This window comes from Petromyzon marinus, chromosome 2 (assembly GCF_048934315.1).
Source record: "Petromyzon marinus isolate PM22_M1 ecotype Great Lakes invasive population chromosome 2, UKy_Petmar_22M1.pri1.0, whole genome shotgun sequence".
NCBI classification, from domain to species: Eukaryota; Metazoa; Chordata; class Hyperoartia; order Petromyzontiformes; family Petromyzontidae; genus Petromyzon; species Petromyzon marinus.
This window is the reverse complement of record NC_133668.1, coordinates 14,365,293-14,382,428: the sequence shown is the minus strand read 5'-3', so window position 1 is coordinate 14,382,428 and position 17,136 is coordinate 14,365,293. Positions and strand designations below refer to the sequence as shown.

Below are 17,136 nucleotides of genomic sequence, written 5' to 3'. Positions count from 1 at the left end.
ACATTCCCATTGGTAATCATCACATACCTAACTGCATAAACCATTAATCTAAGCAGCCTTTGGGATACTTTTTAAATGGAAAATACTTTTCTCATGTGATGAGGTTATGTTTATTAACATTTCTGCACTCATACTGATCAATCGCTCTTCATTTTGGGTCTGTTTTGGAGCAATGCGCTGCTGCCTCGGACATGCAAGATAGTCTGGTGGCGCCATCTGGCGGAATGCTGTGTGGAATGTCAAAAAGCAGGTGGAAATCGTTTCCATTTTAATGACATAGGAAAAGCCACAGGCTGACTGACGGAAAGAGTTGTATGGCACACTAATGTGAGGGAATTCTGCGGTAGTTTACAAAACCACACTGCCCTTTTTAAATGACACAATTACTTTGCAACAAGATATCCATCCATCCCGCACTTCCTTTTAATTAATAAAACACTTAATCTACTAGAAACCTTTACAAAAACAAAACAGAAGCCAAAAGCTTTCAAAATGTGTGCACTAAGAGACATACAAGTCAATTTAGCAGCTCAGACCTACACACAAAGCAGCAGCTGTTTAACGTTATGTAAAGTGGTGTACATCAAACAGAAGATCAAAACCAATGTTTACACGCCTGGTTACACAGGGCGTTTTAGAGAAATTCACAGTGAATGTAAAATCATGGCAGTCGAAGCACTGCCGCCACTGCCCACGCTTTTGATTCAAAAGCTGATGCAGTGGAGCCTCCAGCCTCAAACATGTGGTTCTCAAAACCAGAGGGGAGGGGAATGAAAAATTCTGATTCACTGTTCAAACATCAAGAAATCAAAATCGTTATAAGCTCGTACATATATCCACTTCTCAATGAAACAATACAACACGCTGCATGCCGTTACACAGCTCCATGCAGTGACTTGCCGGAAAAGGTTTTCTTAAAGTCATTGACCTGTACAATATAGCGGCAATGTTAAACATCAAGGATAACACACTGTTGATGAATTTGATTCGAGCTTTCGTAGTGAACACCCACACACAACTCATGAGCACATGAGGCTGGCAGGCACGATTGTATGAGCTGCAGTGCAAAAGCAATCAACAGCAAAACCCCCGAAGTTTGTAGTTGTCGCCATACCACACGAAAAAGGCGCTCTTCTGCATTATAAAATCATCCATGCTCTTGCAATTAACATATTGCTTGCATAAAATCCCTCATTGACATTAAGTGCAGCACCTAACAGCAAGTTTCTTTTGTTTTTTTTGGCAGAGCTGTTCCCATCTGCAGCGATTCCTAGCCACTGTGCAGTGTAGAATTCGCCACATATGTAGCTTACCTGCAAGCACCGCATTTTTAAGTGTGGCAGGTGGAAATCACTTTCCAGCTTCAAAACATTGCTGTATGTACATTTGTACACATGGAATTTTGCAGTTTCTAAAGCATGAGAGCAACTTCTTTCGTTATTATTCAAGTGATTTTATTACATCATTTCAATGGATTCCACAGATGTCAGTGATACGTCCTTTAAGCTTTGTCTCATTTAGCTCACTTGCAGCTAAAAGTCAATGTTGGTAATTTACACAGTATCTTTTGTTTCTCTTTATACTACCCATGCACGTGCAGCTTTAGTCTGAAGCTTCCCTTTAATATACATTTAGTCTGTACAATATGCCGACTACCACATCCCACCGTAGTTAAAAAAAAAGAATAGGGACGGCAGCTGGAGAGCAACAGTATGTATGCAAGTTGTGAGTAGTAAAGCTAGATCATCACATATGGCTAAGCTATGCCTCCAACGTTTCTTCCTGGGCTGCTCTTTGGCGCCGAGGACAAGTTCGCTGCATTCAGCACTCAGGATCCATGAGGTCGTTTCTACTGGCTCGCCTTCAGGCGTGGAACACCGGACAAATGAAGCCGCTAATTTACACGTCTTCGCGTGCTCGTCCTCACGAAAACAGCTGCCACTGAGAGGTCCGCCACCTCGGCAACGTCTTGCACTGCGCACACCAATCACCGTCCTCTTCGTGCTGTGCAGAGGGCGCAGCGCGAAGGGCGTAGCGTGTCCGTGTGGCGTGCGCTGAGGCCTCATGCCGTCAATTTGAGTTGCTGTTGGAGGATGCTGCTGTAGCGGAGGAGCTGGGCGTGTTGGCGCTCGTATTGGCTGGGGACTTGCGAATATGTGGCATGAGGTACAGGTCGCCCGCCAGCTGGTGCACGTCGATGCGGTCCTCCTTCCGGTAGGCCAGGCAGCGGCGGATGAAGGCCTGGGGGTGGGAGGGGAGTTGCCACAGTCCATTTTATAGTCGAAGCAAAGTTTAATGATCAAATGGAAAATAATTTGTAGTGGCTTACAGCTCTTAGACCCAATTTGCCATGCTTGGCAATGGAAGTGTAACTGACATGCCAGATATTCTTGATATTCAGTAGTCTTGTTCATTAGTTTTCACCTAAATCACACCGTACATGGCATACAGTCATATAGCATGCAGTACATGCGTACCTTTGCCTCATTTGATACCACAGGCTTGACAGGGAACTGCACTTCCGTGGCTCGCAGTATGGTCTTCTCCTGGAGGATGTCCTGCTGCGATTGATTGTGGCCAAATGGCTGTACAAGAGAATGCACATTTTAATCAACAAGACAAGCAGAAACAAGGGTATTACTCTGCTTGTTTGAATATCTTCAGTACACTTTGTATTAACCAAGGGGATTCTTTTGCATATTGAAGTATTTTAACTGAACATTGGCTGTGAAGTATGGGGTAGTGTGTGGGAGGGGGAGTGAAGATGTTGTGAGGGTAGGAAAATATATGGTAATACAAGCATGAGCAGGGCCACTTCACAACACTAACTGCTCCCTGCACCTGCAGTAAATAAATCTGCCACGTGTAAATTTAATGTGACCTATTTCCTGTAGCAATGGTACATTTATTGATATTTCTCGAGTTCTCTGCCTAAAGTCTAGTTCTTCTTTCAAGTTTATCTTTTTTTGATATTCTGCTCACTTATTTATTTTGTAAGACCTTTATTCAAGTTGGTTAGAGTGCCTTTTATACCTCTTGGCCATTTCCATACATGCTTTTAGAGCTTTCTTCTGCAAGACTTTCCATCTGACAATAATCCTACTCCAGGTCTTCTGCTTTCGATTTTTCCCAATTTGATGTATTTCTTCCTGAATCCACTGTAACACCTGCCATAGAAAACTTAGCTTGCAACTCCTTCAAACCATCTCCCAAATATTGTCAGAACACTTCCCAGATACATTAACTACCTCACCAGTAACAACCTGCTTCCACCAATCTGCTCGATTTTCACTTTTTCTGTATAGTAAATTTAATTCCAAGATCTCATGCCATTTTGTAAAATCTTTGACCAGCTTGTGTAACCATTCTTCAGAATAGGCCATTATTATCAAAAAGTTGGCTGATTTATACCATTTGGCTCCGAACTTTTACTGCTTTCACCAAACTCCATCCACACTTCCCTCACCATTGCCTCCATGTGCATGTTAAACAGTATCGGAGATCCCCGTCTCGTTTCTCTTCTCAAATTTCTGGCTCTGATTCGCCATCTGCAGCTTCCATCACAGCTGTCTCCCCCCTGTACAATTACTTGATCAGCTGTATGTCCGTCCAGTCTCCATTGTATCACTTATGTAAATGCCAGGTTTGGTTTTTACACACCTTTCGGCCATATAGACACTGGTAGAAGATGACTCCTACAGACCACACATCCACTTTGTTGGATATCTTTGGTGGCTCCTTGCCCACAACAAAACATTCAGGAGGCAGGTACCTGAAAACAAGAAGTACAAATGTGGAGTATTTGTATCCAAATGAAGGACGTGCGATGTAAATACATCAATTGTACAAGTAATGTATAAAGCGGTCGTCTGCTATCATTACCAGTATGTTCCGGCTCCTTGCGACGTCAGGTCCATGCCATCGACGGCATTGTAGTTATCATCGTCCATGATTTTGGAGAGGCCAAAGTCTGTGATCTTGATTTCCCCACATGACTTGCCATCCACGAGAAGGATGTTACCTGGAAGGAGATAATTCATGGAACATCAAAAGGCTCACAATTCTCCACAAATCTAGTAAAAAATAAGGGTACAGCAGTAAAATATTGCAAATAGGTGTGCAAAACCACAATTACATTCATAGCGCACATGAAGGCCTATCCAATTCATTTTTTCTATATTAGCTGCATTTCATAACTAAATTGTGGGGATAAGTTATATCGACTGTGTCTCACACGATTATATTACATCTGTGTATCAATTTCACAACTTCGAACCCTACGTACCAGGTTTCAGGTCATAGTGGATGATGGGTGGCTTGATCTCGTTGAGATATTTGAGAGCACTGACAATCTGCATTATGATGGAGCGTGCCTCCTTCTCAGACATGAGCTTGTGCTGCTTCAAGTAGAAGTCCAAGTCGTTGCCTTCGATGTACTCCAGCACTGTGCAAAACCTGAACTCGTACACATACATGTCTTTAAGTCTAAGGGCTAAAGCATAGAGGATTTTGCATAAAACCTAACACAGAAGCTTTCTGAGACTCCACATGGTCTGCAAGCTGATAAAAATTTACTGATAACACCGATCCTACTGTACTTACGAGTCTGTATCCAGCGAGAAGTAGTCATAGAGCTTGACTATTCTTGGGTGATTCAGTTCCTTGTGTATTCTGTACTCTCGACAAGCGTGTCTGGAGGAAGCAGAAGAATTGTAAATGAAATCAAGTCACCAAACTTTACAATTAAAATGTGTGAACTGAAAATGCCCCGATGACTTACTTGTGGTAGTTTTCTTTCTTTTCATCTCGCCAGTTTTTGTTCAGCTGATGGATTTTCACTGCCACGTACCTCTGCTCTTGCAAGTCAAAGGCCTAATGTAATGAAAACTCTGATTAAACAGCTTGCAATAGTATCAATGGCGAAGCCAAGATTTTCAGGTGGGGGGGGCAACCCCTCCAGCAATGAAAAATGATAGGAGTAAGTAAGGACTTGTCCCTTGCTTTTTATTCGACGCATGTGCGGCGATAGTGCAGGCATCGATCGAGGGTTGAATTCGAACTGTGTGATCGGCATCGCGCTCACTGAAGGTATGCCTTCAGGGAAGTCGTGTACTGTATACGCAACTGCGCACAATTCTGAGTCACTTATAACTGCTTTGCCGTTACTTATTGCCAATTATGGACTCAGACTATTGTCCTATCATCTCAAGAGTCCCTGGCACAAAATAATATGGCTACACAGTGGCAGTGGGGGGGGTCGCAAAATGCCGATTTATTACTAATAAACCCCAATGATCCGATCGAAATAAGGGATTTCGATTGGATCATTGGGGGGGCACGTGCCACCCCCCCCTGGCTCCGCCAGTGAAAAGTATTCCTTATTTAATAACAATGCCGAATTGTAACCTCTGATTATTATTGCTGTGCAAATAAATCAGAGCGCTTTGCTTTTTCAATTGACTACAATTCTGAACTGAAACAGTTTAAATAAAACATTCAATAACATTTCAAAGTGTTTCTCTAAAAAAATAATTATACCTTGTATACTTCACTGAAGCCTCCCCTTCCCAGCAGATGGAGCAGCAAATACCGCTCATTCAACGTGGGATGATCTTTAAACCTAAAAAGAAAAAAAATACACTTCCAAATCGTGCATTCAGCAACCTTACAAATTTAATTCTCATATACATGTAACATTCTACTGCAAATAAAACCCATGTAATCCTGTTCTCCATGAATTTTCAATAAGCAGGAAATGTGTCAATAATGTGGCAACAAAACCCTGTAATAATAATGTGACTGCTTGTGACATTGCAAGTGTAGTGGTAGTTGCCATCAGTGCTGTATGTGTGGTGGACACCGGTGGCCGTACTCACTGTGAGTTGTCCTCATTGTGAATGCGTTTGAGCTCCCGGATGTGCAAGTTTCTCACTCGCTCCAACCTCTCCAGCTCTGCTTGGATTTCTGCCTCCTCCTTCATTTCCGCAATCGTACAAGCACACAAAGGAACACATGCGTATACATGAGACACATCAAAAATGTAAGATAAACCCAGCGTTTCTGCAGCCATCTGGAATGCTCTTCTTCTGATATTAGGAAGCCACTGGAGCTATGCACTTTAAAATCTAGATTGAAAAGTAATTTCCTTAGAACTATTTTTTGTGTTTAGTTTGTTGTCCTTCCCCTGCGTCTGCAATTAGCACGGTTGGTTATGTACGGTGCGATAGAGGTTCAACATACATACATCATAATTTAAAATACCTGTGTAAACCTCTTATGACATGACAGCAAAATAAAAATACATACAGAAGGATAAGCAGTCTCACCTTCTTGAGGTGTCCCAGTCTCAATTTGAAGATCTCCTCTTGCTCATGATACTCTGCAACTGTTAATCTGTTTAGTGAAACATGTGATGTAAAGTGTTAATCCAGTCAATAAGGTAATACAGCTTGCGTGACAAAATCTCTCATATTTAACCGACGATATACAACCCTTCACAATACGTTATGCATATTCGGACCACTTGGTGTTTTATTCATTGGAAACAAAGAGGGATGTACTTACAACTGTGGTGTGGCAGGCTTGAGGAAGCCCTCATCAGCACCATTCACAGCCTTGGTCTTCCGCTGCTTCTGCTCCCCGGCCGGCATTGGGCTGGCTGAGTGGCCAGCAGTGGGTGGCTTACGTTTGGCCAGAAGCTTCCGCTGCCTCTCAATGTCTTCTCTTTGCTGGTTAATCCACTCTTGCTGCCTTTGTGACATTATAAATGTGTATGGTATGCATCAACACTATACCAAAACACATCGGGGTACGCAGTATCATTTGATAACTTGACTTCCACGGGATGTGTATTTAGTATAGAAAGTGTAGTATTTATACTGATTAAGACTTTTATTGATAAATCAAAGTAATTTGTATAAACATTGCATAAAAATAATCGAGCACTGTATCTGTTTCAAATTACTACAAACAGTGCATTTACAAGGTTCACTGTATTATTTTAACTGGCTCGTGACCACACAGTGCTCACTTGATGAGGTTCTGGAAAGCTGAGCCATCCGTCCACTGTTCGGTGAAGGTGGCCCCATGCCGCACTGTGACAAAATGCCCGAGCCTCAGCCGGTCCTGCATGCTCTTCTCCCGGCAAGCCTGCTTCTCCTGCTCTGACTGTGGGGGAGTCACAACAATGTCAGCCCAAGACTCCTAATATGCTGCACAGCAGTTCTGCAGAACGCCACTGATTGTTAAATATGTGACTTTCACCAGTGCATCAGTGTTGATTTGAAATATGTTTTAGATATTATCCAGGACAGACGAATGTAATGCATTTCGTGTAGTACTACAGTGCAGTCCTGGATTATGGCGTCGTCTTGCATGCCACAAGAGATATAAATTACAATGCTTACAAAAAAATATATACTAAACATAGCAACTAAAACATTCTACAAATATATCAAATTGCAGATCCTTGACATTAAGGTGGTATGAACACTACATTGAGGGATCCATTTCCTTATTAAGATATGTTTAAGATCATACTTGAAACCAAAATGTAACCAACATTAATAGACTTTACAGTAATGAAAATGTCAGAAGAAAAGGTTGTGTGCTGCACAAATTAGTATCTTAGGTTGTGCAAGCATGGAAATGATATAATATAATATACCGCACTGTACATGGATGAGCCACCGAGTTTAAGAATCTTGCAATCGTGTACATTTTTAGCGATTTCATTCCTGCTGCCTAGGAAATTATAGATTCAAAATGTATAATTTAAGCACAGCTAATTGTGGCATCATTGATCATGCGGAAGAAAATAGAAGTCAGCTATATTTGGTGTAAAAAAAGATACTTTGTGATATGCCTTGCAGATTACACAGCATACTGATAACCAGTTTACTAGCTTACAAATTAGGTAATACAACTTTAAGGGTCACGTTCTCCCCATGGTCATGTGGATTTTTCTCCAGGTCCTCCGGTTTTTCTCTTACCATTTAAAAATAAATGTTTAGAGTATTTGGTTGATATAAATTTTCACATAATGAACCACTTAGTTGAGCCATAATTTATTTCCATGTTGCTTCTGAAAAAGAGATATATAGCTCAGTGGGGCTTACCTGGTAAAATAAAAAGTTTGTATAGTTTAAATAGAAAAACAATAAGGATGGATAATACAGTTTGTTCGTGTACAATACAATTAGAACATGATGTAATTTAATCTTTATGTGATTACAACACTGATGTCACGGTGTTTGGCAACCCACCAAGGCATTCATGTTACCCAGGGATAATAAAAGTTATACTATTGCAGTGCACTCCATTCATATATGTTTCATTCAGTTCGTGCTAAACACGTAGCCTACTAATTCATGAATGATGATTGCGAATATATTAACCGATTTAATCCTCACAAGATCTGCCATACACAAAACTAAATTTGCACCTAAATTCTGCCTCAGGTTAATTATCCTATGGTCCTTTTATTACCTTTTCAATGAGAAGCTTCTTGCTCATGACCACACACTTATTTAACCTCTCCTTGTACCTTTCCACCAGCTTTTGTTGTTCCTCAATCTGTCGCCTCAGGTCACAGTTGACCTAGAAACAGTCAGATATTCAGTCAAGATCATTTAAATATGTATTTGTTGCATTCTCGTTTGCACTTAAAGTACATTGACTTTCCAAAAAAACGTATGGGCAAGTGCATTAATGAAATGATTCAGGAAGCTTAAACTCAACTTACCCTTAAGAGGTCATCGATTTTCCCTTCCTTCTTTTCCAGGTCTGAGCTCTGGTTATTTTCCAGCATCTTTATCTTGTCCATTGTTATTTCAGTCTGCAGAGTAATGGGACACAAATCACAATTATAAACATGAACATTATGAAGTAAAAACAACAATAACTATTTCCTTTCTCAGAAAAGGTCAAGTTTAAAATTCCAAAATTTAGTTTTACTATTGCATATCTTTAAAACGTGCCATCCTATTGAGTTTGAAAATGGACAAATTTCATGGCTTTCTTTGAAATTTGTCAAGAATGAAATTCACGATGCTCACTATCCTGCCCTGCAGTACATATTGGCCAGTAACAAACAGGCATATTAATTATAGACTTTTGATGAACTACTTACAAAACGACTGATTGTCTTAATTAAATTGTGCACGCATATTTAATTCCCAGTTTTACGGGTAAGTCATAATTTAATGGGTGATTTTATTGGAATACTTTCAATGCAGAGAAAATTATAATACATTTCGTCAAAGGGTAAATGGTTTATTTGAAGCAGCTTAGCTACTGCAGGTTTTTCAAATGAAAAGCCAACGCACCTGGATATTCTTTTGTGAGACGCAAACCGGGAAATTGCTGTGTGATGCAACAGAATGCTCCCCGAGAGTAGACGCAGATGATGGTGGGCTTCCCTGGGCCATCTGCCCAAAAAAACAAAGCACAGCCATTACTTTATTAGTTGGTGTTTCCTGCTTGGATACGATGTACAGTATTATCTAAGCTGCCCAGATGGTATAACCTCATGATAAATAAAACCATTAAGCCCTACCATTTAGAACTTAGTTGGCACAATACAAAAGGGATGTGGTGCTTACAGGTGGCTGTGAGAGAGAATGTTGTGAAGGTATCCTGGCCAGAGCAGGGCCACTTCTTCCCGGACTTGTTCCTGAACCACCTCCTGCAGCAAACTAAATGACAAGAGTAGAGCAATTAAAGAAAAAACCATGCAGGTCACAAAAACTCAAGCCACATAAACACCTTTCGTGCCTAAAAACTCACCTCAAAATAATCACTTATTTTCGGTCCTCTTGAAGACCCTTTGTCTGTAAAAAAAAAGAAAAATCCCTTAATTTGCAAAACTCCAAATACATGTGCATACCATTGCCTAAAAATGTGAATGTATATGTTTAATTGTACTCGTGGACTTGTGGGTTAATTACTTTGATTGGGATCACTCTGACCATCGGCTTTGCGCTTTCTCCCTCTGTCTTGTGATTTTTTTTCAGGGGTTTGCTAAGAGAAAAGAGACATTAAAACCAGAAAGCACTGCTAAAACCAAGTAAACGTCACACTGCAAAACCCAATTGCTTATAAAATTACACTATTTCAATTTATAATGAAGATACGTCAACATCTTAAAGAAGCTTTTTAAGGATCTTTTTAAATGAATGATAAACAAATTTAACATTTCCCAACTTGCATTGTTTAACACGCTGCTGAGAATGTCTTAATTTCAACACATAGTGCTGTCTGTCTATGAGCAATGTACCTCTGTTTCCTTGTCACTTAGAGAGCCATGGCTCCCCAAACTTTGGTTGGATGCTTCGTTGTTAACCTGTGCAGTCTGCTGTAAGACAAACATTGTTGGCAATTGCAATTCACTTAACATTTCAAAATCCTGGCTTAACCCTAAGTAGCCGAGATTTCTATTTTTTTCCCACTGTCCTAAAGCCTTACAAGTTAGATCATATTGTACCTTCAGATGAAGCAGAGTTTCTTTTCATTGTTTAGTGCTTATGGGTCTAATGTTCAGCTCAACACCAAAATGAAACATACATCAACACTTTAATTGTTACATATTTGCATCACTCCGACAGGATATATTAATGCTAAGCAGTGGCAATTTCAATCACATTATTTAAGAACTGTGCTCTGTGTGCTTTCAAGCACAAAGACAATATATACATTTAGAAGGTAAAATTAAACATACATTATGAAATGTCTGTAAATATATCCTTTTTAAAGGAGATTAAAGTGAATTACAGAATACAATATGCGGAAGGTGGCAGAACAAAATTGTTTTGGGAGAGCAATACAAATACACACGTCTTTGAACTCGCACCGCTGATGTTGCACTGCAGGCCGTATTACTCACACTGCAAATGACATGGCTCCATAGTCTTTGACAGGAGACGGATATTACATGTAGACTACACATCATAGTGTTCCTTACTCTAAATTTTTGGGGGCAGTATCAGGGAAATAATAAGCACTGATGGGCTAACGTGTAACCTCCACCACCTCTGGTAACCATGTTAGAAACATAACCAGAACAAAATCCCTGAAATGTACGTTAATGCAGCAAACCCATATATATACAAATCACACTACCGTGAGCAAAACATTAACTCTAGATATTGCGCGTGCCAGTTTTTCTATTAATTAAGAGTTTTGTATGTGAAAGGTAATTTATGCAATGAAAAGAAGCCATCCTAGCATTCACTACCGCATTAACCTTTGTTCTCAATGTCAACGGGAAGTGCTATAATAGTTAATGCTGCTAGTACAGGTTAGGATGCTATTGTAGTACATGTATTGATTTTCTTGGGGGATAAATAATGAGTCAGCAGTGGTGGCACCACTGAGTTGAGGTAAGCAAATCTGGCTTAAAGTGCAGATGTAATAAAATGGCGGCACAGGGAGCAGGGCAATGCCAGATTCTGATGCTCCCAGTGCACTGTCTGTCATGACAATCAGTGTCTCTTGAATCTGCAGGCAATCATTTTCAGGGGCTCCTATACTAGCATAGTGAGCATGACAGTGCATACCATATATCAGATGGGGCTGGTTTGTCACAACGTTCAGAAGGTTGGGATGCGTAATGTACCTTGAATGCTCCTCCGATAAATCTGGCTTCGAGCAACTCCTGTCGTCGAGGGTCCAGACTGTGCAGTTCTTCCATGGCACCTTGGCAAATGCACAAATAAAATCATTACTGTCAAACTGTTACATAGGTAACAAAAGTACAGTGTTGCAAACTAAAGCATTGAGGTAATTTACAGTTGGATGGGTAACCACAATTACAACATCATGAAAAATACCACTCCCCAATTAATGGAGCATGTTGTAACACTGCAAACCCATACAATCTGACATGCGCGTTTCATTTTTTATACTCTTGAGTTCAGTTAACCACAGCAATAAATTAGGGCGCCATGTTTTTGTGGACGACTGCACATCAAGGGCCCATAGTTTTCATGCCAAGTCATTCATGCAAATGTCCTCTTGGCCCTCAGTGACAAGTCAACTAGCAATGGCAACATCAATAAAAAATATAAACAAGCTATTACAAATCTTCCTTGCGCAATCTTCTTGTCATTGCGTTCTTCCTTTACTCCCAGGCACACTTTTCCATGCATAGTGTATACAATACAGTACACGCAACTGCATTAGTGTTTGGAGACACTGGCATGTGTACACGTACGACGCCTGCACTTTAATTAAAGTTGCACGTATGCATGCTGCACTGTACGCACTGTACCCCACACAAAATGCCACGCGCATTTACACGTGCATTTTTTTTTTAAAATACGTGCTCAATGTAACGCGTGAATATGAAGTCTTGCAATTCAACACAGTTCAATAGTGCCTCGGCCAATAATCCTTCAACCACGTACAGTGTGCAGAGGGGGGCTATAAATGGCGATGCCACCGCTCAACGTGTGCATGGGCACAATTGCTACAGTAGCATTAACGCGCGCTGCGGTTCCCTTTTTGCGCCGTGGTCACTACATCTCTACATAAAGTTAAAACAAACAACAACAACAGCAGCAGCAGCGAGGAGCGATGGGAACCGTGGTGGGTGTGTACAGGGCGCCCTGTCCGTCACGCACACGGCATCGATTGAACTTGACCACGCCGTGACCACGGTGGGTCGTGGTCATCGTGGCCTCGGGGCTCACGCGCGAGGCATTCAACGGCAAAAACGGCCACGGGGAAAAAAAAGTAACGACGATGGGGACACCGCGAGCCACGGGTTGGCGGCGGCGGTGGTGATGGGGGGGACAAGCAGGGGTCGAGGCTCGTAGGGAGGTCGGGGTCAGAAGTATCGAGGCGTCGTCTCCGCCCGTTTGCCCGAGCCCCTGGTCAAGCATGGCTACTTTGCTCTGGCCGCAAGGGGGGCCCCCCGCCTATGGATCATCGCTGCGGCGGGTTAATTCGGGGCGAGGGCAAGCTGTGTCGCCGCACGGGCTGTGTGGTGGTGATGATGGGTGGGTGGCTCACAAGCTGGGTGTTCTGACGAGTGGTGGTTGCTTGAGGGAGGAGTGTAACGCAAGGGTGAAGTGGATGAGGGCGTGTAGGGGGGGGGTCTGTCGGAATGGCCACCGTGGCCGAGGTGGCCCCGCGGTGGCGCTAGGAGAGGTCGCGGTCTGGGGGGGGGCCTCGGCCTCCCCGGTTAATAAAGCAGCCGCACCAGAGGGCTGCCCTCACTCGGCCACTTCCTGCGCCTACATTTGACCACCGTCACCATCATCACGACCACCATCGCTACCACCACGACTGCCGCTGCATAACAAACACGCAGATACTAAACAAGACAAAAGAGCCAAGTGATCACACTCACCGATCAATCAGCGGCATCAGACGAGGCGGTGATGCGAGCTCTCACCGCCCCTGCCTTCGTCCCCTCTCCTCCTCGAAAGCAACGTCCCCTCTTCGTCGTCGTGCCTCCCCTCGCCCCCCTAGCTTCTTGTGTTCACGTCCACTTCACGGTGCTGATGCACCCATGGCGGGGAGGAAGCCGGCTCTTCTCCCCACCAACAGCGAGCGGCTCCTCACCCTAACCCCTGCACCTCTTCTGCTCCCCCCCCCAACCCCCCCCCCCCCCAAAATATATCACGAAAGCAACAAATAATCTCACTCTTGTGGCTGAGAGCGAGTGTTTGTGCCTAAACGACCGCTGCGTGCAGTGGTTAATGGTCACTAACCCCCCCCCCCAGCTTTCGCTTCGCCTCCGCCAAGCGAGGGGGCAAGTTGTTGCGGGTCTCCTTCCCAAACGATTCTCCTCTCCACCACCACCACCACCTTCCTCTACTTCGCCCGTGCGTTCTTCTAGAGGCGCATACTCGTCGCCATGAGACCCAGTCTGTTCGAAACAATAAATAATAACAATGTGTCTGCGGTGAGACGGAGCGGGGCAGTGGTCACGCCGCCTATGTCGGTATGCGAGGAGGCGATGCCGCCGTACAGTGCGCGCGTGAGCGACGTTGACGGACGCGTGATCATCCAAAACCCCAATTAAAACAGCAGCAGCAGTAACAGCAGCACGGCGGCCTTCCGCCGCCCTGACTACTGTTGCAGACACGAGAGGAGTCGAGACGGTGGAGAGAGGGAGAGAGAGTGAGCGCGGAGTCTCCCGGCTGGGGGGCCCGGCGGCGTGACCGGGGCCGTGCCGCCGCCGCCGCCGCCCGGGGCCGCGGACGCGAGGGGCGGCCCCGAGCCAAGATGGCGCCGCGTGCGGAGCGAGGCAGGGCCCAGGGGCTCGGGGCCCCTTCTCCTCAGCCTCCTCCTCCTCCTCAGCCTCCTTCTTCCTCGTTGTCTTCAACCTCCTTCCGGAAACTTCTCCTCCTTATTCTTCTTCTTCTTATCTTCGTCCCGTGTTCTTAGCGAAAGTCGCGTCGCGTGTTGCCGGCTTCCCCCGCGCGTCGCCCAGCTGCTCGTGCCGCCGCCGCCTCCTCCTCCTCCTCTTGTGATCCCCGGTTGCTTGACCCCCCTCGTCGCCGTCTCCCTCAGCGCCCCGAGCCGGTGGTGGTGGTGGTTGTTGTTGTTGTTGGTCGAGCTGGAGATAGTGGTTGATGATGGGGGTATCACGGGACCCTCGGGCGAGGAGCCACCGCGATCCCAGCGCACGCCGCAGCCGCAGCCGCCGTCTCGTCCACTTCACCACCACCACCGCCGCCCTTTATTAATCAAAGTGTCCGCCCTCTTCTTCTTCTTCTCCTCCTTATTGTTGTTGTTGTGGTTATTCCTCTTCCTCGTCTTCTTGCCCATCACCCGGGGTGGCGACGGGTCGCCCGTGGCGGGAGTCGCGCCATCGCGTGGGGGAATTATTTGTGAGAGCGAAGAGATGAATAAAGAGAAGGGGGGGATGGTGTAGACGAAGAGGAGGATGAGGAGGAGGTGGTTCAGTTTGGTCGTGGGGAAGACGTGGTCGAGGAGGAGGGTCAATGTGGGTGGCGATGAAGGGGTGGTGTGGAGGGTGATGGAGATTGTGAGGCGATGGGAGATGATCAGAATCTGTGGAACGTGGATGAAATAGAAAGAGGTTGACGATAGAAAGAAGGTCCAGCAAAAAGGCGAAGGAGCAACGTGGCTAGTTGGTGGTCAAGGTGCCGCCGAAGGACGAAGAGCAGATGCTGTTAGAGGAGGTTCAGCAATAGATTGTATGGAGGGGGGCGGGCGAGGTTGAGAGAGTGGTGGCGGACGAAGACGGAGTGGTGGTGATGGAGGAGGTAGAGATATGATGGATGGATGAGGCCTCTGTTGTCCCATTTCACGCGATTTCGGGCCATGGTGCGGGTGGGCCGGGCAGGGTCGCGGGGTTCCGTAACCACCGGGCACTCTTCCTACAAGTTCGACACCGGGCCCAGGGGTGATTGTGTTACATCCCGTTCGCAATGTACATTAACAATTTGGGTTCACGAAGTGTCGACCACATCTGACTACTTTAATGGCTGCAGTACAATTGTGTGAAACGTGAGCATAACGTGGATGGTTTTAAAGGTTTGTTTGTTGGTAATATAGCAGAGCCAGGGAAATGATTGGTGAAGAGGGAGAGTTGAGATAGCGATGCTCCATATGGGAGAGAGACACAACGCAGAGAAGCTGTGTGTGTGTACATGATTTGGTCAAGGGGGCACTTGAAATAACCGACTATCATGTCATTTAGTTTCATGTTTCAGGTCTTTCTATGAATATTTTTTTTTAAATTATCTTTGCTACTGTATATTCAAGCACTGTCATTGCTGCCCTTCCTCTGATGTTTCTTGAACTTTCACTCTCGTCTTCCCGGCATTTGATCTTATCTCAGATGAAGAATTGCCTGAGAAGCCATACAGTCGCCTACAATGTATCGTAAGATGCATATAGTTAAGGCCATATTGGCAGATTACAGAATTAGATCATTTACACAGGTGAGTACGGCATTGTGTGCATCTATTTTGCAACATATACGTAATATTTAGTGATCGAACAAGAAACACTGATATAGCACTGATGTGTCTCATAACACAATTTGGATCTCCAAAACGTGCCACCGCATCTCAAGACGTAAAAAAAATTATGGGTATATGTTAAGAGGGTTTTAAGAAGTGGGATTTTTTTTATTTTTCTGCTTGAGGGTAGGGAATGAGAATGTTAGAGACCAGAGGGAAATTTTAAGGCGGTGGTTACGTGAGAATGAAGACGGAGGGAGACAATTGTAGAATGCATGTCAGTCTGCGGCCATATGAGGGCCTTAGGGGCCATCCATTTAGTAGGTACGCAAAAATCTGTCAACTTGACCCCTCCCCCTGTACACACGCATACTTTTTACACCCCCCCCCCCCTACGAATCCTATAGAACGGCCGATATTTAATCCACGCAGAAACGATCAAGGATTAATAATATGAACGTGTTAAGCAGATAGTCCACCGCCGGCTGCATTAAATAATTAAGTTGCGTCCCTTTAAAAAGTTTGTCTATTGTCCGCTATGTTCAAGTGCCGACTGAACCCAGTCGAACAGATTAGGGGCCGCCCATAAATGACGTCACGCACCTGGGGGGGGGGTCAGACATTTGTGACGATGTGTGACGAGGGGGGGGGGGGTTGAGAAATGTGACGTCACATCAAAATGCGCAACTTTAAATATAGACAACACGTTCTACTTAATTAAATAGACTTTTTAATAAATGTTTTCTACAACAGCAGAGTGCAGAGCCACATTAAATACGCACTTCAATGACAATAGTTTAAAGCGATTTGAAGCATGTTTATTTGGAGGGGGGGGCAGAGCTTTGTGACGTCATGTTTGAGGGGGGGGGTTGACTTTTTGTGACGCCGTGTGACGGGGGGGGGGATCAAAAATCGCGTGACGTCATTTATGGGCAGCCCCTTACGTATTATAGGAATTTCGTCAATATGCGCAATGTCAGGCTGAGGCACAGCTGCGTGATAGGTAGCAGTCAGAGCTGGCACACAAGTGACACCTCTCCCACAGTCCCACTTCTCCCGGTAGTACTTGTTGTCTGACAGCTGAAGAAACTGAACTGTGGTTAATTTGAAAGCCGATGTAGACAAATTATTATCGAGGCTTCACCCCCCCCCACTCCTCCGTTTCCTATGCGTACGTACATTGTCAGTAGACCCC

General features: G+C 44.5%; 1 protein-coding gene across 2 annotated transcripts; it reads right to left on the bottom strand.

The window, feature by feature from the left end:
* Positions 1-247: 247 nt before the first annotated feature.
* LOC116946867 (serine/threonine-protein kinase tousled-like 2) lies at positions 248-15,176 on the bottom strand. 2 transcript variants are annotated; one of them, XM_032962107.2, is made up of 21 exons: positions 13,352-15,176; positions 11,615-11,694; positions 10,277-10,351; positions 9,948-10,020; positions 9,787-9,830; positions 9,603-9,695; positions 9,327-9,428; positions 8,744-8,836; positions 8,488-8,598; positions 7,031-7,167; positions 6,565-6,750; positions 6,327-6,393; positions 5,877-5,974; positions 5,539-5,620; positions 4,781-4,872; positions 4,603-4,692; positions 4,286-4,455; positions 3,883-4,021; positions 3,661-3,772; positions 2,478-2,585; positions 248-2,241 (listed from the first exon to the last, which is right to left on the bottom strand). In XM_032962107.2, exons 2-21 carry the CDS (start codon positions 11,687-11,689, stop codon positions 2,071-2,073), a joined length of 2,118 nt encoding a protein of 705 aa, XP_032817998.1. In that variant the 5' UTR covers positions 11,690-11,694; positions 13,352-15,176; the 3' UTR covers positions 248-2,070. The 2 variants fall into 2 exon arrangements, with proteins under 2 accessions (XP_032817998.1, XP_032817989.1); XM_032962098.2 differs by having other exon boundaries at positions 10,277-10,354; positions 13,352-15,175.
* Between the last annotated feature and the right edge of the window lie 1,960 nt (positions 15,177-17,136).

Excerpts from the sequence above, each read along its gene's own strand:
- LOC116946867 (XM_032962098.2), bottom strand. The coding sequence starts at position 11,689 with ATGGAAGAACTGCACAGTCTGGACCCTCGACGACAGGAGTTGCTCGAA. Across the intron at positions 10,021-10,276 it reads TAAGTGACAAGGAAACAGAG|CAAACCCCTGAAAAAAAATC; the intron begins GTACATTGCTCA and ends CTTTTCTCTTAG. Across the intron at positions 8,599-8,743 it reads AAATCGATGACCTCTTAAGG|GTCAACTGTGACCTGAGGCG; the intron begins GTAAGTTGAGTT and ends GACTGTTTCTAG.